The following is a 27,240-nucleotide window of genomic DNA, read 5'->3' as shown; positions in this document are numbered from 1 at the left end:
AAAAGCATCGGAATGGAGAGGCTATCATGAAGTTTGGCACAATTAGATCAACAAAGAAATCTATTTATGCAAGAAAAGCTAAAACAACTTGGTTTCACTCTAAGTGATTCTTTTGTTATGCAGAGTTCTCAAAGGTTCTTTTCAGGTAAGAATGCCTAAATGCTATAAGCTAAAATATCTACTTGAGCGTGTTTAAGAGTATGGTAACAATTATTTTTTAAAATATTTTTTATTTTAAAATACTTCAAAATAAATATATTTTTTTATTTTTAAAAAAATTATTTTTAACATCAACACATTAAAAAAAAATTAATTTGAAACAAAAAAATAAAAATAAAATTATATTTTTTTAAAAGCATTTTCAAATTATAATGCTAAACACATCCAAGGTCATCGATGGGCTCCATCACTGTATAAGATGGACTTACAAAAACATAGTAATCCAATAATTTTAGGTGGATAGACAGTTACATACATGCATATATACATACATATGTCCCAAAATGTAAAGAACTCAAAATACATACCATCACGTCTGCTATAACATAACCACTAATTAATTGCAAATAATTTATTAAATCATTACATAATTGCTACGACATTAATCTTATTTAATTTATTAATTTTCCATCTCCAGACCTTATTGTTTTTTTGACTAACCCCCGTCACATTCCATGGTCTCCGTTCAAACAACTAATAATTTCTCATAGATTCCATCCAGACGACAGACTATAATACTAATAATCACGTGACGAAATCATATATTCTTATCAATAGTCTGTATTCAAATGGTGGACTTTGATTGGACGAAGATTGACTGTAATTGATTTCCTTCCTCCCCCAGCACACATTTGCCCCCGGAGCAAATGCATGCCCTCGTGAACCTGATAAAAAAAAAAGGAAAAAAAAGAACGAAGGAGAGGCTGAGCAAGTCTTAAGTTAATTTTTTTATGATTTTTTTCTTTATTTTTTATGTTTAGATTAATACTCGTTTTTCTCTTTTATTTTATTTAGAAAACCCTTGTTAAATTATGATTATTTTTTTATATATTTAAAATTTAAAGAGCTTTTTTATATAGATAAATTTTAATTTTAAAAATATTTTTTTTCTTATAAGAAACATTTGACACCCTCCATTTCATTAGAAAACTTTATAAGAGCAATGGGTAATTTGAATTATTTTAACTTTGCCCCTGGGCCTTCAGATTCATCCCTGCCAAGTCCCAATTGACACCCGGCCCTGCCAAGGTTGCTCGGAAACCATTATCGGTTCTGAAAAATCTTATGTGTTCAAACATATACTTGATATCTTTATTGATGATTTCTTTTAGTATTAATTACATCAAAAGGTAAATATTTTTTTTATTCAACAGGGTATTCTCGGATCAGCTTACTCGAGACCAAGTCTTATCCTCGAACGATTCTAAAATCACAATCTACACACCTTCACAACATTGTGAATTTGAGAATATTACTAACACATCTCCCTTTATTCTCACATCATTATGGGAAAAATTTTTACTAATTTTCACATAATATTTGCAAATTACCATTTTAATTATCTTCCATTAAAGCTGAGCCAGCAGACTGATATCAACGGGAAATGCATCAGTCAATGACTGGACCCTGTATGCTCTCCTTCCCAAGATCAAAGCTCTAGCCTCTGTAGGATGTGCTGAATCATAGAATGCATACTGTGTCCTATCAGGACATGGAATTGTAGAAGGATCGCATAATCCTGTACTGGTTAAGTTGCAACAAGCAACTCTGGTGAACCTGAAAGCTGCATATACATAATATTATCCATAAGATTATAATAAATCACACACACACACACACACACACACATATATATATATATATATAGAATCAACAAGATAATAAATCTTGATTACACTAAATGGCATGGTGTTAATAAAGAAAATGAGAGTTTACCTCGAGTTGACTCGGCATCAATCTGGTAAAGATTTATGTAAGTAAATTTAGCTCCAGGAAGATTGGCGTTAAGGTTTTGTAACTAACGGTATGAGCTTGCTATTGAAGATTTGTACTGCGTTGTTGATCATCTCTACACATGAAGAGCCATTCGTACCATATGTTGCCAGTGCATTGGGCGAGCAACCACTTTGGAGGAGTCCCGCAACAGCCACCTTCCTTGCTCCAAGATCGTATAAGCTCTGCAGCATATAAACCATACATCAGAAGAAATCCAAGTATAATTTCGAGAGATCTTACTATTTGTTGTTCTGTGAAAGCAAGATACATATATAAATGAGATAGAGATGAAGACACGATATAAATGTCTATAATTAAAACAGTTTTAGATATAATTTATATACTTTTTTCTATTATCTTCGTTTCTTTTATCCTCGAGATAGCAACTAGATACTTTATATTTACATATAAAATTGGAAGTATTTACGTATAAAATTGTAACAATTACCTTTAATTGCTGAGAATATTGTTGAATGAGCACTGTAGCGTATTGGTGAACGTTGAATTGCCTGCTAGTGTTATATAACTGGGGCAGGAAGTAATTCATTGTGTAGTCATTGTTGCCCATGTCAATGGTATAAATGCACTTGCTTAGGTGCTTCATCGCTGAATCTTTATTTCCCAGTACTTCAGTGATGAGTGAAATTATGACACGGTGATTTTGTAACTGCTCATCCATGGATATCACATCACCCTAAATACCCAAAAAAAAAAAAAAAAAACATTTTACAATTTTATAAATAGCAATCAATTGTTAACATCAATAGCACATTTATTGAAGCCCGGCTTGCTTGGTGGATTGATTTAGAATCTTGATAATATATCTATCCATGACTTGGATCAGAATAATAATAAAAAAATTAATTCAAATATTATTCAGTCAATCCGGTTTACTTAGTTAAAACATAGTTTAATTTAAAAACATAATATTATTATTTTAACTTAAAAAATTAGAATATAGTTTTGATTGAATCGGTAACCCATCCAATCCGTAACCCTTATCAATAGATTTATTAGATTGTATAAAGAGGTAAGTTTTATAGCAATTCATGTTATTTTTTCTTAAATGAAAGAACTTTATGAAATTAAAACTTTCTTATTAATTATCACAAAAATTATGAAAATTAGTATTATGTTTGTGCTTAGCTAGAATGAACAAATGTAGTTACCACTGCTAAGAGCCCACTTTCATTGCGAATCCCAGCTGATCCAGATGCGTAATTTACACCTCTTAATATATTTTTTGTAGCTTTTGCTTCATTGAATGTTGGAATATAGTCGTCAAATCCCAAAAGCTTACCTGTAACAAAATACTATCGATGGGTTAGCATGATAATTATGCTATGCAACATGATATATATCGATCAATTTAAATACCTAGGTTATTGATTTAAGACATAGTTTTGATACCTACCCTATATTCACATCATAGTTATCACATCATGGTTAGACCGGTCAATTCACCGATGAGCGGGTTGGTCTGAATTTATTATTTATTTTTATTTAAAATAATATTATTTTAAATAGAAGAAAATTTTTAAAATAAAAACTTTGTTGATAACTCCAAAACTTTGATATCACTTAATTTTTAGGACGGTTAATTTTTGCCCGGAGACTAACTTCCTTACGTGCACGGAACACAATTTAAAGGAGAACAAATTCCATATCCTCACTCTCTCTCTCTCTCTCTCTCACTCTCACTCACTATCACAAATTGGCTCGTTCTGCTGCTTACTGCTAAAATTAATTCACCGAAGTGGTGCCAACCCATTAAATTGCTAGGTTGTCTCTCATATGGGGAAGCTACACAATTAATCGAGTCCTGTGTCAACATGTTAACGAGTCGAGCTACCAAGTCATTCTAGGTTTCAGAACTGATTTTAAGGTATGTGTGGATTACAAACTATCTAAAAATAATGATAAATTATTATGAAAGATGTACAGAAGCGTTAATTACTAAGAATATTTGATATTTCAAGTATCAACAGGTAAATTATTGGTGAAAAGAGAAATAATTATAGTTAGTACTAGGATTAAAAAAGAAATCAAAATATATACTCATTTAAGTAATTAGAGAGGGAGGGAAGAAGGAGACCGATGACATCGGCTGTATTGTTGCCATTGCTGAACCTCCCGGTAGGCCCTTTGCTAAAGTCAAACCCATAAGGAGTATAATTGGCTTTTGCCAACGTCGAAAGATTGTTGTTGTTTCCATTATCAAAGAGAGAGTCCCCAAAAACAAAGTAACATGGCACTTGAGGTTCTCCATAAGCACAATTCTGCATGTTAGAGATCAGCAATGGAATGGTGAAGAAGATCCACCATAGCAGCTTGGGCTCATTTTCCATTAATGAAAACTGAGTTAGCTAGAAGTGATTGAAACTAGATATATAAAGAAAGAACGAAGGGTGATGATGTTCTGAATGAAGAAGTTAATAGACGAGAGTGTTGTTGAGAACTACAACCCCAAAAAAGTGCTGATTTTATAGGCGTGGAGATGTGGTTATCCTACTCTTGGCTACGTAATTTGAATGCATAATTTGACTTGAACGCCGGAAATTACTGATTTTAATACTGTTAATGGATTTTAATACTCTTGGTTATCCTTTATCTGCCATTTTTTTTATATATATATTGTTGTCTCCTAGTGTCTTTTTTATCTTGTTTACTGTCGAATTATAGCGCTTTAGATTCAGTTCGAGCTTATCTTCTAGTTTGTAGGCTTTGAAAGATGGTACAATAGAGGAATAGTTGTTGACGACCACAAGCCCAAGAATGGCTGTTTTTATAGTTATGGAGATGTGGTTGTCAGGGACCATTAGCCGGTCGTTCTCCTCTTTGCTACGTAGTTGAGGGAAGTGCCAGAAATTTTAATGTATACTTTGACTATGGAGTTGGAAATTGATTTTAATACTAGCTGGATTGCCCGCGGCAGCCTTGACAATTATGAACTCATGAAACCTTGGCAAGGAGGGGAAGGAAGAACTTTCGTAGCATGCTGTCAAAGGAAGTGAGTTTTAGCAGGAGCTGCAAGAAAATTATCCAGCGCATGCCCTTCCATGGCTACTAAACTACATGTCCTGTAAATGAAAAATGAATCATCAAGCAACTAAAATAACCAAGGTTTGAACAAAAACAATAAATTAGAAGCTTGTATATCTTTGAAAAGATCTCATTGATAAGAGATTTCAATGTATGTCATCACAAAACAAATACAATTAATTCTATGGTATACCAAAAGAACCGGAAATGAAATTAAATCATCAATGACACTAAAAAATATAAAAACATATTGAATAATCTTTTAATTCGTTAAAATTTAAAAATATTTGTTCATCAAATCAAAACAGAGATTTTACCATGCATTCTATATATTAATTTGATATTCAACAAAAATAAAAACAAACAGGGTATTAGTCCTTTCATTTTTAATTAAAATTTTCAATTTCCTCTATCACAAATAAAATAAAAAAAATGGTAACTTGCGCACTAAATTCTTTGACGTGAATTACTCGTAACTATACATAAAGATATTAAATTTTTCAAAGATATAAACCTCTCAGCTCAAAAACTCATTTAAATTTCCAAAAAAATGGGCAATAATCTAACATATTTTCCATTGTGGCTGCGGCACATCCACATGCATATACTTTGTCTTTTACAACATTAAAGGCAACTTGAACTACAAACACACGCAAAATTGATAGTTGAAATCAACTTCGTTTGCTCCAAAACCTCCAAATATCACTAACACAATTTGCTACATACAACTATGATAATCAAACTCAAAGAAGGAGTTGAATTACTAGACAAAAAAGTCTGGTATATTGAGAGAAGAGGGAATAATTACTCGGTCAAAGTTATGTAGCAGCCTTGTGTGCAGAATTATTTGTCCAGGTATATCTTCATTCTCTCTCTTTTTTTTTTTATAGAGAAGAATAGTACCACCAAAAAATTGAAGTATTATCTTGGTTGTTATTGCATGGTCCGAGGATTTCCTTACAATTACAAGGAATTTAATTGATAATTTTTCAGTAGGCTGTCCCTTTTGTAACTAAAAAAAAACAATTGTCCCTTTTGTTGGACCTTTGCATCCACCTTTCTACTATTCTAGTTGAGCAATTCATGCCAGATATCATCCACCACAATTTTCAGATACATTAGATTGTTGGAAATAGTGATTTTATTTATATATAGATTCGTCTATGCAACAGTTTTGAAAGGGAAAATTGTTGGAAATAGTGATTTATTTATATAGAGAATGCTCAAATCACCAATTTCAATTCTACGTGCAAACAACTTATTTAATACACATAGAATCGCCACTTTTTATCGTATATAATATACTAACAACCTTTTTAATTAATAAAATAGATATTCATATTGGACAATAAAACGATTGATTGGTGTTAGTTTGGTGATTTCACATTTAAACAATTCTTTTGAGATACATTAGATCATTCTTGGCCACAAAAGGATACACAGAATATATCTCAAAGCATTAAATAGTTTGACGTTTTGCAATAACTCCTTTACCATCTATTCCAAGATGGCAGGGATATCCTTCCCCTTAATTTTGATGACTCGTTCTTAGTCATATATTTTGCGTAGACGAATCTGAAGTTTGTATACTCGTACGTGGCACGACCTAGCACCAGCAACGTTTGTTTCATGAAATTAAAAAGATATTTTGATGCGACTAGATCTCTTAGCGCTAGAAAACAATTTTCCAATTAATTACCTTCGGTTTACTAAAAAGTAATTATCCTTCAAACATAAAAGGAAGTTTTAATATATTTGTGGTATTAGTTTTTTTTTATTCAATTAGCAAATATATATTTAGTTAATTTTTAATTCAAAGCAAGTAATTCAAATATTTAGTTAGGCACAGCTTGTCTCTGCGTTGCAACCTGTGTTTTGGCAAATTTTAAAAAAAAAAAATTTTTGCTAAAATTGAGTACGGTTTGTACTTTTTGAATCGTTTTGATGTGCTGATGTCAAAAATGATTTTTAAAAAATAAAAAAACATCATTGGCATGTATTTCGACACGAAAAGCTATTTGAAAAGCAACCACTACCACACTACCAAACACGCTCTTAAGCTTTCGCATCTGCTCAGCAAGACTGGATTCGTTTTTTATCATGTAATAATGATTTCTTTTTGTACTTCTTCAAAGGCAAAAACAAACACTTCCTGGCATTGTCTGTTATTGGAGTTTGTTTGAAAGTTTGGTTAGAGTTATGGTTATTTTTTAAAATATTTTTTATTTAAAAATATATTAAAATAATATTTTTTATATTTTTTAAAAATTATTTTTGAAATCAATACATTAAAATAATCTAAAAACATCAAAAAAATATTAATTTAAAGCAAAATAAAAAAAATAAAAAAAAAAATTAATTCTTTTTTAAAACGTTTTTTAAAATATAAAATAAACATAACTTAAATAATAAAAAATAATGTCAATAGTTCATATATATATATATATATATATATATATATATATATAGAGAGAGAGAGAGAGAGAGAGAGATTCTGAAAAGCATCTTAACAACTCTCTCCTTTCAATCCCAATCCCTCCTCCTCCCAGCCAGCAATGATGGCAAACAATGTCAACAGTTCTAGGTTTCGTTGAAAGTAAACTAATTTTTATAAATTAGTTGATCGATTGGAAATATGTTAACTAGTTAAGATTGAATAACTAGTTAGATTAAATAAATTAATTGACTAATTAAAAAATAATCAACCAGTTCAGTCGGCATCCCGGAGAAGGAGAAGAGTTGCAGCAAGAAATAAGAAGGAGGTCTCTCCAGCTCGTTCAATCACCAGATGGGTTAACATTTATGCCTGAAAATCTTTATGGTCAAGGAGTTGGAAGGCGGGGTAGCCAAAGAACCGTGGCTCCTGGCCAGCCAGGTCAAGCTGGGCCCAGCCAACAAGCAACTGCAAATGGTGGTGAGGAGGCTCTGATAGAAGTGGAGATCCAGTGGGAGATATATATATAGTGTGGCTTTTTTATGATTATATTTTATTAAAGATTAAAATGATTGAGGCAGCCACCCTTTTTAATTTTCTTTTCTTAGTTGTTATATTAATAATAATGTAGTGAACTTTATGTTTAGTTTTTTGAATTTGGGTTTTGTAATGTATCTTTTTATGTTTAATTATGTTTTTTTTAATTGAATTTATAATTAATTTAAATTTTAGTTATTAAGTATGCATAAACTCAAAATTTTATATTAATAGGTTATAAGTAGCCCTATCCATTATATCTTTACGTTAATAAATAAAAATATATATAGAAAAATGACAATGAGTCAAAAAATTAATATTTTATCATTCTTGACAAGGCAAAAAATCAAAAGAAAAAAAATCAAAACTAGATATTAGAATTGTTTGTGGATATAATTAATTATTAGTAATTATACCATCACTGTCTATTTTAGTTTACCGTTACATCACCATAATCACCACAACAATCACTAATGAAAACTCCATAAAAATACTCTATTAGTAGAGAATTCAGTTTGAGAAGGTGAAATTCTACATAGGGATATTGGTTTTACGGGTGGGGAAACATGGAAAAAATATTCTTAACTTCTTGAAACTTTCATTTTCCAAATATTGTTTTGAATAGCAATATCATGAGCTTTTTGTTTTGAACAATAATTTCATGTTTCATATTATAATTTATATTTTACAAGGAATCCTTTTATGTCTAATCATGCTTTTTTTATAATTTCATTTATAAATTTAAATTTTAGTTATAAAATTGAATAATAGTTATGAAATTAGCGCATATAAATTATGATTCTATACAAATTCAAAAATCTTGTATTGAGTTAATGTTTATGACTATTACAAGAGAGTTACATTAAATTCTTTTCATGTTAGAGTTTTTTTTTTATAATTTCATTTACAAATTTAAATTTTTGTTATGAAATTGGCACGCATGAATAACGGCAATGAAATTAGTGCGCGTAAATAATGATTATGTATAAATTAAAAATTTTGTTTTAAGTTAATGTTTCTAGTACTATTAAGAGAGTTACATTAAATTCTTTTCATGTTTAAGTATTTTTTTTTTCATGATTTCATTTATACATTTAAATTCTAGTTATGAGATTGGCTCACATGAATAACAGTTATGTATAAATTCAAACTTATATTTTTAAGTTAACAATTCTGACCGTTAGAAATTTAGATTTTAGTTATGAAGTTGGCGCACTTTAATGATAGTTATTTACAAATTTAAATTTTTATTTTAAGTTAACAGTTTTTAACGGTTATAAGTTTAAATTTTAGTTATGAAATAAACGCGCATGAATAACGATTATGTATAAGTTCAAATTTTTGTTTTAAGTTAACAGTTATATCACCATTATAAGTTTAAATTTTAGTTATAAAATTATCATATGCAAATTATAGTTATTAACAGTTCTTGTCGTTATGAATTTCTATACTTGTATTCTGAAAAATAAAATATCATAATTAAAATGTCATTATTATAAATTTTCATTATTTTTAAAATGAAGAACCCTGTATGATTAAAATGCCCTCCTCAATAAGAGTTTGGTATTGTTGTGTAAAGTATTTTTCACTTAAAAATACATTAAATATTTTTTTATATTTTTTTTATATTAATATATCAAAATCATTGAAAAATACCATAATTAAAATGTTATTATTATAAATTTTTATTATTTTTAAAATGAAGAACCCTTTATGATTAAAATGCCCTCCTCAATAAGAGTTTGGTATTGTTGTGCAAAGTATTTTTCACTTAAAAATACATTAAATATTTTTTTATATTTAATATATCAAATAATTGAAAAACTCTAAAAATATCAATTTGATATTTTTCAAGCTAAATGCATTTTTAAAAAGCACCCATACAAGAAACCAAATGGTGCTTTAATATGAAATAACCTTTACAACTAACTTTAATAATTTAGTTGCAACTACTATGATTTTAAATTAATTTTTATATTCATTTTTTAAATAGGAAAAAATCATAAATAAATATTTGCTCCAGATAAAAAATTAATAATAACTGATTGATGTAATTAGTTTGGTGATTAAACAATCATTTCCTTCATTTTGAGAGTTACACATTAAGTTCTTGGCCACAAAAGGATACACAGTATATATCTCACAAAAGGATATATATGTATCTCACAAAATCCAGCAATACCTCAAAGCATTAAATAGTTTTTCGTTTTGCAATAAATGTTTTGCCGTCTATTTCGAAATGGCTAGATATTCTTCCTTATTTGATGACTAATTTTTGGTCATTTTGCTTTAGACGAATCTGGAGTTCGTGGAGCGCGGCATACTCGTGGCAAGACTTCCCGGTGTTAATTTGGGTTCTTGAAGATAACATATATTTTCCTATATAATGGACTTACAGTTGATGAGCCTAATGCACCTCGCAAATTGAGCCTTTCGATCAGTTCTCCTTGTAATCTTCTTCTTGAATTTCACATAGCTTTCTCAGCCCTCGGATCCTCTTATGGCGAACAACAACTTCAATGTTTCAAGCAGTTCCATCGTTCACGAGAACAGTCTTGTTCTCTCCCTCAACTCCAGTTTAGGTCAAGATCATGTGAATGGGCAAGGCAGAATCATCCCACAGAGCCTTGCTCCAACCATTGCTGTCCAAACAAACAACCTTTTTGTCCCTCAAAGAGCTGGTCTTGGCCAAATTGCTCTGGGCCAGAGGTTGAGTGAAGCAAGGAGAACTCATGTTTCTTCGTTGAGTGTAAGGATTCGTACTATCATTGAATACCTCCCAACTGAACAAAATCAAATTGAAGCTCTTCCCCTTTACCCAACAAGTGACTACACTGTTACTGAGATTCCAAGAACTACCCAGTTTCTCCCCCCAGCCTCACCTAGGGAGCTTCCTTTTGCTCCAAATCACAACAACGTCCATCTCCAAAGCCTGAATCCAAATGATGGTTTTCGCATTCAAGGCCAACCCAATTTCCAAAACCACAACCTAACCATGTCCAATCAAGTGAATCAACACAATGCTTATCGTCCATATAGCCCCCCAAACCGACAAATGATCAATTTTATGAACCTTGATCATCTTAATCATAGTCATGGAAACAATGACGAAGCTGTTTTGAATCCTGAACCATTGAGTGCCTATGCATCACCTGGAATATCTAGGGCTCAAAACCCTAACCTAAATCTTGGCCAGAACCATAATCTTGAAACCAGCCAACTTGATATTGATCAGGTGAGAATAAATCCAAGGGACGAAGCGAGAGACATCCCTAACGACCAAAGCAGCGCAAGTTCTGAGGATGAAGAAGAAATGGGTCTTAATGATGGACTTACTCGTAGCCTTCCTCATCAGAAATACGGGCCATACATTTGCCCTAGATGCAAGAAAATATGCGAAACTTCACAAACTTTCGCGGCTCATATGCCAACACACTACAGAGTCGAAAACAAGGAACAAAGGAAGAGAAGGCAAACAGCCAAAAACAACAAGAAGAATCTTCACCAGATTCATTCACGTGGCAATGGACTGACAATATCGCCTGTGTGTACTAAAAGCAAGGTTCCATTGAAGGTTTATGCGAGGAGAAAGAAGGCTGCAGGTGGGAAGGCAGAAATGGTGACTAGCAAGAGGGTTGTGGATGATAAGGTCCAAAAAGAAGGACAAGGAAATACTGTCCTTGACGAAGCAAGCAGCTCGCGTCTCCCGTCGGTGTGGTGAACAAGGGGGTACCCATGTAAGCCTTCACCAAAAAAACCAGCTTTCTAAAGCAATATTTTTATATATATGGAATGCAATAGTGTTCTGTACTCCTTTGAATTCAATAAATAAACTTTGGATTTTCATTTGTCATTTTGAAAGATGAATGTTTATTAAGCAATTTAAAATTTCAAGGATAAAATAAATTGGTGATGATTAATTTTGATGTTTATCAATGAACATACTGGAATTTTGGTGCCAAAATTTTTAAATGTATTTCTTCAAAATTAGGTTCTATATTTTATTTTTGTATATTAAATTATAAATTTGATGAGTTAGATTTATAATAGGCTCGAAACATGTATAGCTATAACCAACAATAGCAGCACGGTCTACAATTTTAGAGGTCACTTGCTTTGAGAATAAAATAATATATACCTTAGGGATAGTTTAAAATATAAATTAAAATATTTTAAAAATTTTCTGACGGAATTACCGTTTTTAAGTTCCACCACCAATTCTGTTCGTCGCTAATTACTAATGAAACTAATTTAGCGGTGGATTTTTTCCGGAATTTAGCGACAAAGGTAATTCTAATTCTGTCGCTAGTTCCTACTTAATTTTCTCGTAGTCTTGGGAATTAAGAGAAAAATATCTTACATACATTAAGCACATTTTTCTTACAAAAAGTTTATGATTAATTAGATTTTGTGTTGATATATTGAACCGGTTCAGACTTTATTACTATATCTCAAGATATAAAAACTCCAAACAAATAGTCTTAACACTCAATTTTATGATTATGCATCTTACCATTTATTTAAAAAATGGATAGATACAAATAACAGTTCAACCCACCAAAAAAAAAAAATAGGATTCACAATCAGGTCCCCAAAATATATTTGTTTTTGTCTAAATTGAGATTTCAACATTGCAAAAAAATTCAATTGAGTTCTTTCATCCATATTGTCAACAATTCTTTCAAATTATACTCTTTGCGTAAAAGAAAAAACACCATAGTTTGGAACTCAATATTTTCTTGAGAATATGTGGAGACTTTAGCTAGTTTGAAAATCTTTGGAGGCACAATTGAGATTTAAAAAAAAAAACTTTGAGAACTGTATAGCCTCTTTGTATTATAGTTTGAGGGCTAATTTGAAGTTTGCTCAAAGAATAATACTGAGATTTTTGGAGAACTGAGCAATACATACCAAGACCAGACATCATAATTATTTTATATCAATTATCGAACAATGTCCTCCAATATTGAAGAGCTGGTGTTGGCATCATGTGATCAGTCTTTCATATTTAAGAGAGAAGTAGGCAAGTCACACAGTTCCTGAACCTTCAATCCCTTTGGAAACAAGAGAACAATGTGAACTCTCCAAGTTTAAATGGCTGTATCAGAAATCAAGCAGGTTCAGAATATATTTACAGGGGATGAATTCATGCCAAGCATTCATAAGACAGAAAGGTTTTTGGCTTCTGATACTTTGACTGGTTAAAATGGCATTGGCTTGCCTTGAGGTTTTCTCGGTTTGATGCTCTGCCAGCTCCCTCCAGGTTTTGATGACAACAATCAGAGCATCTGACCCTTCGACAAGTTTTCTTGCTTCGGTGCTCACCTATCAGCAACTAAGTGGAGACCAGAATGTTGCTATTAACCACTGAAGTTTCTGACGTGTATGCGAATAAGGAATTCGAAAGCCGGAAAAATTGTGAAATTTTGATGAAAGTGGATGGATTTTTTTCCTAACAAGCTAAGGATCTTCTCCAGAAATGATGGCATGAAGCTCTTTTGCTGTCCATGTTACTTCAGCTAGGCTCTGTAGTGGAACCGAAATTTCTTCTGCAATTATCATTAGCAGACTCCTGCATTCTGCAGCAGAAAAAAGCATGTTATATCATACTTAAAATCACTATTCTAAGAACAGGAAATCACAAGGTGATGGAGCATCATCTGTCATGATATGCCTGAGAATCCAAAAAGAAATACTGGAAGTGGAAAATATCAGTAACTTCTTCCAGGGCTTTGAACTTTAGGGAGCAACTTTTAAGATTGTAAATGATAGCCTCATAGTTTACCACGTTGATGGAATGGATAAAATATCCAAAGGAAAGTTACTGACCTGGATTTTTACTGAGATTTAACAAGGACATTGAAGCAAGGACTTGGTGCTCAATCTGCTCATCATCTTCCAAGATTTCCTTGAGCCCAGAGATGAGAGTGGGGAAGCCAAAGAGCTGGAGCTCCGAATCCGGTAGCAAAGAGATTCCACAGCTTAACCATGCAATTGTGGTTAGGCATGCCCTCACAAAATCCAAGATTCCTGAACTTAAACACTTTGATATGGTCTCTAAAACTGACATTTTGCCATTAGCAAGCAATGATTCTGACAAGTTCCTCAACCATTCTTCGCTGGACTCTTCTTCATCTTCCTGTTTTTCATAATAAATAAAAACAATTACAAATAACATCAAAAACTTCGTGTTTGTACTAAACTTAATAAACTCAGATGCCGAATATATAATCAATATAAGATGATCATTCAGGAGAACCAACGTACCGGCGAAAGAGGATCGTTGAAAAGTAAATTATCTTCTCGAGAATTTACTTCATGATTTTTATCAAACCCTGCTTGCTTTAGGATCCAACTTTCTGTTGATGAGTTCCCAGAAGCAGAAACAATCCGCCCCAAGACATTAAGTGCTCTGCAAGACTGTTCCCGGACCTTCTCATCAGTTAAGCTACTTTCCAAGGCCATTGAAATGGCATTAACGGCTTCCCTTTTGTAGATGCTATACTTCCGAGGTTCAACCTGCAAAAATAAAATCATCAGTAAAAACATAGTCAAAGTTCTGAAGTGGCTGCCCGGATGGAGGAAAGGGTTCGAGGAGCACACCAGAAGATCCAAGTGTAAGATCAGAACAGCCACCAAGGGTTCCTCAGCAGTCAGCTGGAGAACTCTGAAGATAGACGAGTAGAATGTCCATCGCATGCATTATTGTCTTACTAGGTAAGCCACTTATAAATTGTGTAACCCCTTTCCTCCTGTAAATAATATCTGTTAAATGTCTTTGATCTTGCTAATAACCAAGATTAAAGAAGGAGCAGATGATTCAAAAAAAAAAAAAATCAATGGCAAACCAGGTCATAAAATATGTATAGAAACCCACTTTCCCCTTCCTTGAAAAATTGCTCAGGCAGATAATTGCAAATGCACAAGTACACACACATGCACAAATCAAAAGAAAAAACAAAGAAGGGAAAGATTGTCTCTCCATCACTTCCATGGTTCATCTACAAATGTTTAAACTGCACAAAAGTAGCACAGGAAGTGAAAAAGGCAGCTCAAGTAGAATTCATTACCAACCTGCTCAAAACAAACTAACTCAATCAACAGACCTACAACATTTCTTGCAGACTTAGATTGGTTGCTGTGGAGTAACTCGAAGAGACATTGTTTATCAATCATTATAGCTATATGGTTTCTGCAGCTTGACTCTGCCTCAATACAACATGATAAGAGAGCTGCAACCAGAGTTTTCTCTTCCAAACTACCAAATTCAAAACCTTTTAATAAGAAATTCCAGGACTCCAAGAGAAATGAGGTGTTTTGGCATTTGTTAATCTTTCCTCCCTACTGGAAGAAGCCAGAAGCTTCTCAAGTATGAATAAAAGCATCTTCATTCCTTTGTCTTGAATCATATGGCTCAGAGTTCCTGAATATTTGAGATGCAAAAAGACAATAGGTGATTACATCGCTCCAACTTCCAACTATCGATCACACGCTTCAAAATAAAGTTGGTGAGTGGTATAGTTGGACATTCTAAAGTTTTTCCTGTTATGGGACATGTTCTGTTTCCCTGATTAAACCATTTCCTGATGGCTTCTCTCTCAAAGGTTTGACCAGTCTCCAGGGTCACTGGATCCTCAAACAACTGTCTGGTGAGAGGGCAAACAAAGTCCTCTGGAATGCTTTCAAAATTGGATCCTTCATCAAAATATTCACGACTTCCATTCAACCCTGCACTGGGAGAGTGCAATATGAGCATTCAATCAACATTTTGTAAAGGGATAATTAATCTTAAGATGTTCTGACTCACCCTCGATAGAAGCGCTTGCTTTGATTGCCTGCACTTAACATGATAGTCAAAGAAACTATTAGAAAAATTTGTAGGATTGTAAAATGCAGAACAGTCAGGAATTCAGTATATTTTACCAAGAAAAGTGAGATCACACCTTTTTGGAATGTGAAAGGTTTGAAACAGTGAGATCACCAGAATCCTCAGTTCGTTGAATTTTGAAAACAGATTTTGCTAGGGTCTTGAGGGTTAGCTCATTTTCTTTCGCATGTGAAGATGAATTTAGCAAATGAGTGTCTCCAGCAGATACTTGCCCTGCACTGGATTTGCGAATGTTATCTTTAAGATATGTGTCTGGTGAAACACTCACATTAACCAGCTTCCATTCTTCGTCAGATGCTGTTAAGAGCCCTTTTATCCTGCAGAAATGTTAAAATTCTTGATAGCATGAAAAACAAATTGCAGGAGAAGGTGAGAGGAATAAATTTAAGGACTACCATTTTCTCATCCAAATGTTAATTATCAATAAATATCATCCGAATATGTTTGATATATGCAACTCATAAAATTGAATTGAAGTGACTAACAAAGCAAATAATTAAAATAAATCATGTAAGGAAACGTTATAGAGATGCGGAAAATCGCACGAAAATACTCACAGGAATGGACGTGTTATCTTTGTAAATTCTCAGGGAATGGTATTCTATATCTTGACCAAGATATTTGACCATTTCGGAAGATCTTGTCAGTGTTTTGTTTGACTTGAATAGGAGATGAACCAGAGCTGTTTGCACCATTATTGAAGTTGTCTGCCTTCCAATTTTCTTCAGCATCATAAACTCTAGGTTTACTTGAATGGCCAAATACAGCATCGTATAATTTCTTACTCACCATTGGCTGGGGTGAGAAAGGAGCAGCCGGACTAGCTGGTCCTGAAGAATGATCTTGCGAATCTCCCTGCTGTGAAATGAAAGGGATGTTGACTGAAGGAATAGAAGGAGCTTCCACCCCCTCTGTGAGCCAATCCTTGTAGTAAACTGCAAATCGGTAAGTGCAAGAATCCAGAACTTCATTATAAACTTTGTCAAGAAACTTAAGTTTCGTAATCTTGCTTGCCGTGTTGAATAAAGGACCTGCCTCTTGTTTGTACCAAGTCTTCAAATGTGAAAGATGAGGGAAGAATAGATAGTCCCACAGTTCAGACAACAGAAGTGTTCTTGCCAGAAAAGGAGAATCACAAAACACTTGCAAAAGATGCTTAGCTGAAACCTTATCCTTCTTTCGTAGCTTGTATATTACACTGAGGTAGATGCGAGCACAAGCTGACAACCTAGAATTTGGAGCTCCTGATGTGTAGTCATCTTTCAGATCATTTGAGTTCAAACTTGTGATCACACTAAGTAGCAAAGCAGCTGTTTTCAAATCCTTTGTCCCTGCAGCTGCCTCAACAGCCTTTTCCACTGTTTCAATAGCTTTTTGAAGATTGGCCTTGGCCTTGATCTCAATGCTGTTGCCTTCTTCTATTTCGATAGAAGCAAGTGAAGAGAAACAATTATGGCGAAGCGTGGTTCGGAATTCTGCATCTTTGAAAAAACGCTTGATATAGCCATTTAAGATGGAGATTACAGCTTTAACAGCAACTTCATCAAGAGCAATTTCAGGAACTGCCGGTGCCCTTTTCTGATTCCTTGGTCTCTGATCATCTTCAAAGCCATTGCCAATCTTTGAGCCTCTAACCGAACTTTCATAAACCGCCTCAGACTGGTCCACACTTCTCCTGTTGTCATTGCTAAATTCCGAGTGTTTTTCTAAATTTTCTTTAGAAATGCTGTGATGCCTCTCGGGAACTTTCTTGTCCTTTCCTTTCCCCTCTCTCTGCCTCTCCTTGCTCCCATTACCTTTCGATGATCGTTCAGTTCTCTCTGAATAATATGCTATATCAGAGTGTATATCCTTAAACGTCCCATTTTCTTCTACACCATCCTCAACAACCTCACTGCCCTTGACATCTTCCAGTGTTTCAACTTTCAGGGTCTTATCTTCCTTCACATCTTTCGAACCTCTGCCACGATGTTCTGCCTTCGATCTTGAATCTAATTTTTCTCTTTTAACCAGGTCATCCCTAGGTCTCCTACCCAAACTACTATTACTTCCTGGTGATTCACCTCTCAAGGTATACCGAGTGACGTCAGACCTTGTCCTTTCGGTCTTGATTCTCCGCATAGATGGACCAGATGGAGAGTCTCTTTTGCCTTGTTCACCGAAAGGGTAACGAGGCATACTTGCAGCTTCTGCTTTGAATGAAGGTCTTGCCCTTGTCCCTGATCTCCTTCCTCTAAACCCTTCCTTTGCAAGAAGCTCCTCCAAAGATGTTGCCATTTTCTTGATAATATGATCCCCTCCCTGCACAGAACTTCATAGAAAAAAAAGCGGATAGAAAACAAAGTAGAGTCCATCACAGATATCAAAAGAAAAGAAAAAATCAGTGTTTATCTTACCTCCAAAATCCAACTTGCTCGAAATCTAGAAGCACAACATTTCTATCAAGAATTAAAGTCCGGGCTCAATTACTCTACGATGATAACTGAGAAATGAGTGGAATATTGCAAGAATATTGGGGAATCTTGGGGGAGAAAAAAAGGGGAGATAAAGAAGATGCTTCACAAGCAAAAGCCATGAAGAGTTTCTGGATTGCCTAATATAAAGGACAGCAATAGCAAGGAAAAAACAAGGAAAAAAAAAAAACATGGAGCTTGGAGGGGTCATTGCAATAGGCAACAAGGGAAAGAAGCAAGGCTGAAGAATGACAAATGCAAGACGACAAATGTGAAAGTTGTTGTTCCTTGTGAAATGGAGGTTTGTGATTCAATCCCATAAATATATACATGTGATCAATGTAACGTGAGTTCTATATGTTACAAGACTGATTCAAGGTGGTTTCTTCTATTATGAACTAACTAATATATAAAAAGACTAAAATCATTAAGCGGTCACTTTACTCTGTATAACTATTTAAATCAGACCTTTTGTTTTAAATTTAGATAATTTCATATTATTTGCTAGTCTTGTCATTAAATATAATTATCAAATCTAATTTATATTTTGACTTGTTGAAAACTCAGGTCATTGGATCGACCCTTAAACATCAATTCAATTTATTTTTTTCTTAATTAATTTTGAAATAGAAACTTTAATCAATGTTATTTATTCTTTTAGATCTAGTTGATTGAGTTTAATTGGATCAATTCCTTGTTTGGTTTAACTTTTAAATTAGTGTTAGATTTTGGGTTAACCTATCGAGGTAAACCGGTCTCGACAAATATGGATAAAAGAGCTCTAGTAACAATTTAATGGGATGGAAGAGGGATTGATTTGAACAGATTTAAATTAGAGAATTTGGTTTGATGAAACTTGAAAACTATAGGGACACCATAAATAAGGTAAACTATGTTGTGGTTGTATTTGCAGGCGCGAGGTCGACAGGTTTTTCAATATCTTAACTGTTTCAACGGCCGTCCTCTCGCTCCCTTCTTCGCCGGTTGGCTATTGGCTGCTTGGTTTCCATTTTTATTTTTTTTCTAAAAAGAAAGGGTACGCTTTTTTATTTAGGAGTGCAATTGTATTCATAGTAAAGAGATTTTGTAAGTTACAAAAAGAAAAATTTTTAAATCCGAATTATCGTAATTATTTAAAAACTTTCTTCTCATAAATTGATCATCATTTATCAACTTCTATAATTAGTAGGTATAGCATTGTAATAAACTTTTGTGATTGTAGTTTTAAAAAAATTAAGTTAAAGAAAAAACTATAATTTATAGTTTTTTCTTAATCAATATTTTAAAAGAGGTTTTCAACCAAATTCATGTAAAATTATGATATATATTAATTAATCAAATATTTTTTTAAATTTATAATTAAAATAAAACCACATTTCACTGTATAAACAAAGGAATCTATACACCATGCAGTACATGCAATAAGTAGAAAAGGCGAGACCACTGCTTGAATATTTAACTTTCAAATGGAGGTGAGGTGTTTCTTGCCACTAATCATTTAATTTCTTTTTTTTTTTTTTTCAAAAACTTAAAAGTTCACCGTATCTGCAACTACTATACTATGTGTCAAGGAACCATCTCAACTTAAAAGCTTAAGCTGTTAGGTAAGGTTCCAAGATATAATTTATAATATTCTCTAACACATCCCCTCAAGTGAAAGTCTTTTGAGCTTGAAATTTGCACAGGCTCATATTACATTGTGTTTAATTTTTATCAAATAAATAGAGATGGTGAGATTCAAACTCGTGACCGTTTGGTCATCAAGGCTCTGATACCTTGTTAAGGAACCATCTCAATCTAAAAACTTAAACTGTCAGATAAAATTTCAAGATATAATTTATAATATTATCTAATATTGTGTTACTGCTAGTGTTGGTCTTGGTCAAAGTCCTAATAATCTCTAATTTTTCAAAAAGACAAAGGCTTGATGGGAAAGGCCAATTTCTTTGGTTTTAGGGGCACTTTCCTTGTGAAGAGAGTCTTTTAGGCCTATAAGGACAAGGAAAGGGGGGAAGTGGACTCAAGCCTGGATCAGCGTGGAGGGAAGAGATCAAAATTCCGAACCATGACAAAACATGCAAAATATAATAAAAATGAAAGCATAAATTTGGATAATTGTTTATAATATATATATATATATATATATATATATATATATATATATCATGGACACATTTCTGAACACCATTAACAGTTAAACAATTATTCTTGAGAGCCAACGAGGAAAAAAACTCATTAACTCGAGATTTTATTAACAAACAGATACTGTGAGTTAAGATGTGCAATGATTTTTATGAGATTATCTATCCTAATACTGCTTTAATTCAATCATGTTTAACTTTAAAATTCTTATAGGATACAACAAATTATGCTAAATATACAAGTGCAAATTTTGATACTTGCTAATCTTAGTTTTGTTAAGTCACTTGTCATCATCTCTTTTTTTATTATTATTATTATAAAAAATGGATGTAAAAATAAAATTACCCTTGTTATTTTCATATATATATATATATATATATATATATATATATATATATATATATATATATATAAGAATATTGTTTATTTATTTATGTTAAGAACTACAATGTAAGATTTTTTTTGTGAATAGAGTTAATCATATGTGAATTTAAGAACTCGGTAATAAAACTTGGACATAAAACTTTTAGATTAAATAATTTTTTTATTGGATTTGAACTAGCTTACTATCATCTTAAACTTATAAGATTCTTTTTATCTCGTAATGTTTTATTTAAAAAAAAAAAAAAAGAATTTTGAACTTGTAATTGACCATTAAGTCCATCTAGATGTTGCTAAAATTAAATTAATTTTCTTATTAATAAAAAATTGTCATTGCTCTAAACCATTCGAATCTTTGATGTTAATGGCATCTACCTATATAAGGCCAAATTAGTCGTATTAATTTACAATTATTATATATTAGATTAGAACACTTGGCGACATCGAAACAAGTTATAGGAATGTCCGGCAAAGCTTGTACATCTATGCCATTTCTTAGAAAATATTAAAATGTGTTATTTTTAATTAATTAATTAATCTATGATTAAAATTATCCATTCTAATATTTTGAATAAGAACAAATTTCATGTCATCAGGGTGAAGTGAGAGAGATGAGTGTGTGGTGTAGGCTTATGGAATTGGGAAAGTTTCTATATAAAAAAAAATTATGGAAAAAGAGGAAGCTTTGAGAGAAAATGAAATGGACCAAACTAAATATTAAAGTAAACTAAATCGAAATGTTTTTGATTTGTAATTTAATGTGTAAGAAGTTGTGGAATCCTTTAAACTAATCTATTGTCTTGTTTTGTGGTTTCATGGTGAATTCTATGTTGGATTTACTTAATGGATAGTTGATGTTTTTTTTTCTTTAATCTTTGGACTAGTGATTGAGGTTAACTAATTATGGATTAAGGTTTAATATTATGTTTAAGATATTTTTAAAATATTTCTTGTTTGGAAAAACTTATTGAGTTGATTTTTTTTTAAGTATTTTTCAAGTGTATTGACATAATAAAAATAAAAAATAATTTAAAAAAATTTTTATATCAAAATATTTTAATAGAAGAACACCCTCGTGTTAAAATTATATGTATATAAAAAAAAAAGCATCTAAGAAATGTATCAAAATTATAAAAAATCAATTGATGTTTTTTTAGATGAAAAATATTTTGAAAAAAAAAACACCTTACAAATATCATCTTATCTTATTAGAATCAAATTATATCATCCTATTAAAACCATAGAAAATTATCTACTATTTTTTTAGACTAAAACCATTTTGGTATTAAAAAAAAAAAAACACCCTTCCTCTAATCAAAACTATCAAAAATCATTTAAAATTTAATTTTTTTAATAAAAAAATATTTTAAAATGATAATTCCAATATCATTATTAAATACATGAATTTTTTTTTTTCCAATCTTTCTCAGAAAACAAGATTAGAGGGTTTTTTTTTTTTTCCTTTAACATTCAACATTGGAGATTTTTGTCCTGTTTTGTGGAACACAAACAAAATGGGCTTGCAATGCTGCTGCGTCCAATGGACCTTAAGTTCAAAATATCTAAGCCTGCATTACCACTAACAAGCCGATATTGAATCTCACAGGCCAATCCTTCCATCATCTGTCAAAGATTCAATTTTTTGAATAAATTATGATTTTTTTTATTTTTTTATAATAAATTAGACAATCCTTCAAATTTAAAAAATTAATTAATATTTTTTTAACTACTTTTGAATATATTTTATTTAATATCTGATTCAACAAAATGTCTTCTTTTCTTATTGTTTTTTCCATATTATCTTTTTTACTTTTCCTTTTTTCTATTTCTAGAAAAATAAAAATAGAAGTTATAAAACATAAAATAGATGAAACAAATTACATTATAAATGGACCTGAAACATGGGCATAAAATATATAATTTTCAAAACTATGAGAACCAATTAATTAGTTTTGATAAATTATAAAAATTAAATTACAATGAACTCATTTTCCCAATGACATTTAAAAAAAAAACATGAAAGATACAATCAAGCTAACTAAGTGGCAAACAAATTATGATTGAAATTTTTTTTTTTTTGTTAACTTAAAACCCAATTTAGATTAGACTAGCTTTGATACCCGCGCGATGCTGCGGGTCATTTTTTTTTTTATTTAAAAAATATTTAAAAAAATAAAAATTTTAAAATCTTAGGTTTTTCTGCAAAGTTATACCCAAGAATCTTGGGTTTGGCTGCAACGCCTGACCTAAGAGTAATATTTATAATATTAATAATAAAATTAAACTTGCATGACCCAAGTTTAAGTGAGGCTGACTATAACACCAGACCCAAGAATATTGGATGTGGGTCTGGCTATAAGGTCGTGTCATAAAAGTGTGATAATTTAATAGATTAATTAAAAAAAACAAAGAAAAAAATCAACAGAAATGAAAAAACTAATGAAGAAAAAGAAAAAGAAATTGAATTAATTGGGTTAACCCTTTAAACCAGGTTATCCCGTAAAACCTAGGATTTGCATCATGAAAGTTTGACAACTAAATAGAAAAAAAAAATAACGGGTTTACCCAAAATTAACCGGGTTAACCCATCAAACCAAGTTAACATGTCAAGCTTAGGATACATGTCATGAAAGTCTGATAATTAAATAGAAAGAAAATTAATTTTAACAAACTAAACTAAATGAAAAAAAATAACTCGTCAAATCAGGTTAACCCATCAAACCCGAGATTTATATAATGAAAAATATGATAACTAAATAAAAAAAAATTAACATTAACAAACTAAATCAAACAAAAACAATTCATTAAAAAAAATTAAAAAGAAAAAAAACAGTCATATAATATAATACAATATAATAATAATTATAATGAAAAAACGTGGGAAAAGCTAAAGCTAAAGCTAAATTTTCAACTAACTCAATATTAAAAAAATAAATTTAACAAAGATAATTTAAAAAAATAAACATGTGGGGGAAACACTGCAGCCAAACAAAAATCATGTAAGGGAAACACTGTAGTAATCCATAGTATTTGTTTTTTTAAAAAAAAAGCTACAAAGCTGAGTTCTCAACCAGTTTAATATATATAAAAAAAATCAAGATCCGTGTAATGAAAGTATGATAACTAAATTAATTTTTTTTTCACATTAACAAACTAAATTAAACAAAAAAAATCATTAAAAGAAAAAAAAAACACAAAAAAAAGCAAAAAAAAAAAACCATGGGCAAAACGAAAAAAAAAAAGTCAGGTGTTTCACTGTGTGCATAGTGATACATTATATGTAAAAAACAGAAGAAACAAAAGCGAGGAAAAAAAAAAAAAAACAAAGCTACTACAATGAAAAACCCACGCGTTAAAAAAAAAAAACATGTGAAAAAAAAACAAAAACAAAAAAAAATAAAAAAAAGGAAAAACTACTACAAAAAAAAAAAACCAAAAGCAAAAAAAAATGTCACAGAAGAAAAAACAAAAAAAAATTTGCAAAAAGAAAAAGCTTTAGCTACAGTGAAAAAGCTACGCGTTTTAGTATATTACTTAATTATATGTAAAAAACAAAAGAAACAAAAGCGAGGAAAAAAAAAAAAAAAACAAACCTGCTACAGTGAAAAACCCACACGTTAAAAAAAAACATGTAAAAAAAACAAAAAGAAAAAAAAAGCTGAAAAAACATTTAAAAAACAAAAGCAAAAGCAAAAAGAAAAAAGAAAAAGAAAAAACTACCACAAAAAAAAAAAAACAAAAAAAAATACCACAGAAGAAAAAACTGCAAAAAAAAAAAAAACTTTAGCTACAATAAAAAAGCTACGCGTTTTAGTATATTACTTAATTATAATATAATTATAATAATTATTAGAATAATAATATTATATATAATTATTATTATTATATATAATTATAATTAAAAGGTGTGGGGAAGCTACAGTGTCCAAAAACAAAAAAAAAATACCATAGAAGATAAAACTGTAAAAAAAAAAAAGCTCTAACTACAGTAAAAAAGCTACGTGTTTTAGTATATTACTTAATTATAATATAATTATATAATTATATATGTATAATAATTATTATTATTATATATAAGTATAATTAAAAGGCGTGGGGAAGCTACAGTGCTTTCCCCACACCTTTTAGAGTTCTTTAATTTCAAGTTATAAAATTTTAAATTAATTTATTGAGTCAATTCGAATTCAATAACTATAAATTTAGCTAAACTATTATGATGACGTGGTTATAATTATAGTTATTCAAAAATATAATAGTGACTTTAACAGCGACAACAAGAAAATCAATTGTTAAATCATACTTGTATTTTTGCATAATCTTACAAGTTGTTTTCTTATTAAAAGTAATATTTCTACTTGTCAAATCATTTCATCTCTCAAAATTAAACCTATAAATTATTATTTAAGTTAATTTTGTTATTTTTCTTGGATATTTTGGGATTTATCATTTGCTTTCAAATTTTGCATTAATTTTCCTTATTGAGTTTTGATTTTGTGTCTTATGCCTTGTTTGTTTTCTATAAAACAAATTCATAGAAAGTATTTTCCTTACTTTTTTATGTTTGATAAATATATAGAAAATTAGTCAAAAATAAATAAATTCTGGTCATTGAAAAAATTAACTTTCACAGCAGGAAAGTGTTTTCCTTTTGATAAACATAAGAAAGAAAAACACTTTTCTTTTTTTATATATATAAAAACATAAAAACATTTTACATGGTCATTCACTGAATTTGTCACTCGTACAACACTGAGAGCCTTATCAAGATAAAAACAATAATTTCATATTCATTAGATTTAAGATACGTACACACAAATAAATATTGCGGCCGTCATTTAACAAAATATACAAATTGAAGTTATTAATACCATAAACTAATTTGGCTTTCTTCATATGAAAACAAAATATATTTTAAGCTTTTAAAATTAAAAAAAAAATATATTAATAGGTTTTACTTAAGAAATATTTCACAAGGTTATATCTCTATTACATGATATGATATATATAGTTATATTTTATAAAATAGGCTACATATGAATATAGAATATAATAAAAAAAATTCATCATTATACTTTTTAGATTCTATTTTTTTTTATTGTAAGTGATTAAATATTTTATATAAATTAGATAAACTGGAAAAAAAATTAATTAATTAATAAATTATTTTTCATAATATAACTAAACACTGAAAAAGTATTTTTCAGTTTATTTTTTTATAATACTACCGAACATCAAAAAATAATTTATTTTAAAAAAATATTAAAAAAAAAAAACTTTTCAACAAATAAATACAGCTTAGTTTAAATAAACGGTTTTTTAAACCTACAAGGAACACAGTAAGTCTTTTTAGAAAACACACCTGGTTATATTATTGTTTCAAAAATAAAGTAAAAATTTAAAGGTTTTTTTGTATTCTAACGCTAAACAAATTTATTTTCTGTCTTTATGGAATTGCTGATATTTTATGCTTCCGTGTACATCACATGTTTAGGGCAATTGCGTAGAATGTTGTGTTGAATTTTTTCCCCTTCTCTCTTACTTTTTTTTCTTCTGAGCGAAGGAATAACATGTCAAGTTGTCAACGACCTTGACCCCCCCCTCAATTTCTGAATAATAATAAATATATCTAATTTTATAGAAAGAGAGATAGAAGACAGAACATGAATCTGCAGAGACTATCCACCATTCTGTCAATGCCACGTCACGAGGGGGTGTTTCTATGGATTGCGGAAGAATGAATTAATACCCTTGTCAGTGGTGGGCAGCGACTGTGTAGGTCCCACTAAAAAGCGAAAAGAGATTTCGGACAAAACAAACCGACATTTGTCCCAGGATTCTTAAGTCGCCAAAAGTCTGTATAACCCTCAATTTTCCTAAAACGACTAAACTGCCCTAGTTGCACGTTAATTTCCTGTTAATTTACTAGCATCGCCCGTGTTAAATGAATCTGATTATCTGGCGAGGACATGATGGTTCTTCGATGTTTACAAAACGGCTACTTTATGGCTCGACATACCCTTTTGAATCTTGCCCTTTTGAATTTTGAATAACTTTCCTAGAATGCCCACGTTTCCCACCGCCTTTAGACGCTGGGACGGATATACCCCTTAACACAAAGGACATCACCATTTTAAAAGATTCTAATTAATGGAAATTGATTTACAATGCCATGATTGTTTTTGTATTTTAAAATTTTTTATATTTTTATTTTAAATTAATAATTTTTTGGTGTTTTTAAATCATTTTAATGCACTAATTTTAAAAATAAATTTTAAAAATAAAAAAAATATTATTTTGATACAATTATAATTAAAAAACACTTTGAAAAATAACTGCAACTACACTTTTATTGTAATAACAAGTATTCA

General features: G+C 30.8%; 2 protein-coding genes and 1 long non-coding RNA gene across 3 annotated transcripts; all 3 read right to left on the bottom strand.

Moving 5' to 3' along the window:
• Positions 1-12,816: 12,816 nt before the first annotated feature.
• Positions 12,817-14,963, bottom strand: LOC118031991 (putative E3 ubiquitin-protein ligase LIN). The gene is made up of 4 exons (XM_035036555.2): positions 14,612-14,963; positions 14,276-14,527; positions 13,838-14,147; positions 12,817-13,587 (listed from the first exon to the last, which is right to left on the bottom strand). The coding sequence occupies exons 1-4, from the start codon at positions 14,705-14,707 to the stop codon at positions 13,469-13,471; spliced, it is 777 nt and encodes a 258-aa protein (XP_034892446.1). The 5' UTR covers positions 14,708-14,963; the 3' UTR covers positions 12,817-13,468.
• A 503-nt stretch (positions 14,964-15,466) lies between these two features.
• Positions 15,467-16,203, bottom strand: LOC118031993 (uncharacterized). Its single transcript, XR_004684599.2, has 3 exons — positions 15,952-16,203; positions 15,816-15,843; positions 15,467-15,736 (listed from the first exon to the last, which is right to left on the bottom strand). It is a non-coding gene; the product is annotated as an uncharacterized lncRNA (long non-coding RNA).
• A 263-nt stretch (positions 16,204-16,466) lies between these two features.
• Positions 16,467-18,624, bottom strand: LOC118032002 (uncharacterized). Its single transcript, XM_035036562.1, has 2 exons — positions 18,293-18,624; positions 16,467-18,207 (listed from the first exon to the last, which is right to left on the bottom strand). Exon 2 carries the CDS (start codon positions 18,171-18,173, stop codon positions 16,467-16,469), a length of 1,707 nt encoding a protein of 568 aa, XP_034892453.1. The 5' UTR covers positions 18,174-18,207; positions 18,293-18,624.
• Between the last annotated feature and the right edge of the window lie 8,616 nt (positions 18,625-27,240).

Source organism: Populus alba, chromosome 2 (assembly GCF_005239225.2).
Source record: "Populus alba chromosome 2, ASM523922v2, whole genome shotgun sequence".
Lineage (NCBI taxonomy): Eukaryota > Viridiplantae > Streptophyta > Magnoliopsida > Malpighiales > Salicaceae > Populus > Populus alba.
Note: the sequence above shows the minus strand (reverse complement) of the source record. Positions and strands in the feature narration are given on the sequence as shown.

Coding starts and splice junctions, on each gene's coding strand:
- LOC118032002 (XM_035036562.1), bottom strand. CDS start 18,173: ATGGCAACATCTTTGGAGGAGCTTCTTGCAAAGGAAGGGTTTAGAGGA.
- LOC118031991 (XM_035036555.2), bottom strand. CDS start 14,707: ATGCGATGGACATTCTACTCGTCTATCTTCAGAGTTCTCCAGCTGACT. Junction 14,148..14,275: donor TCAACGATCCTCTTTCGCCG/GTACGTTGGTTC, acceptor TATGAAAAACAG/GAAGATGAAGAAGAGTCCAG. Junction 13,588..13,837: donor AAATCTCAGTAAAAATCCAG/GTCAGTAACTTT, acceptor TTTCTGCTGCAG/AATGCAGGAGTCTGCTAATG.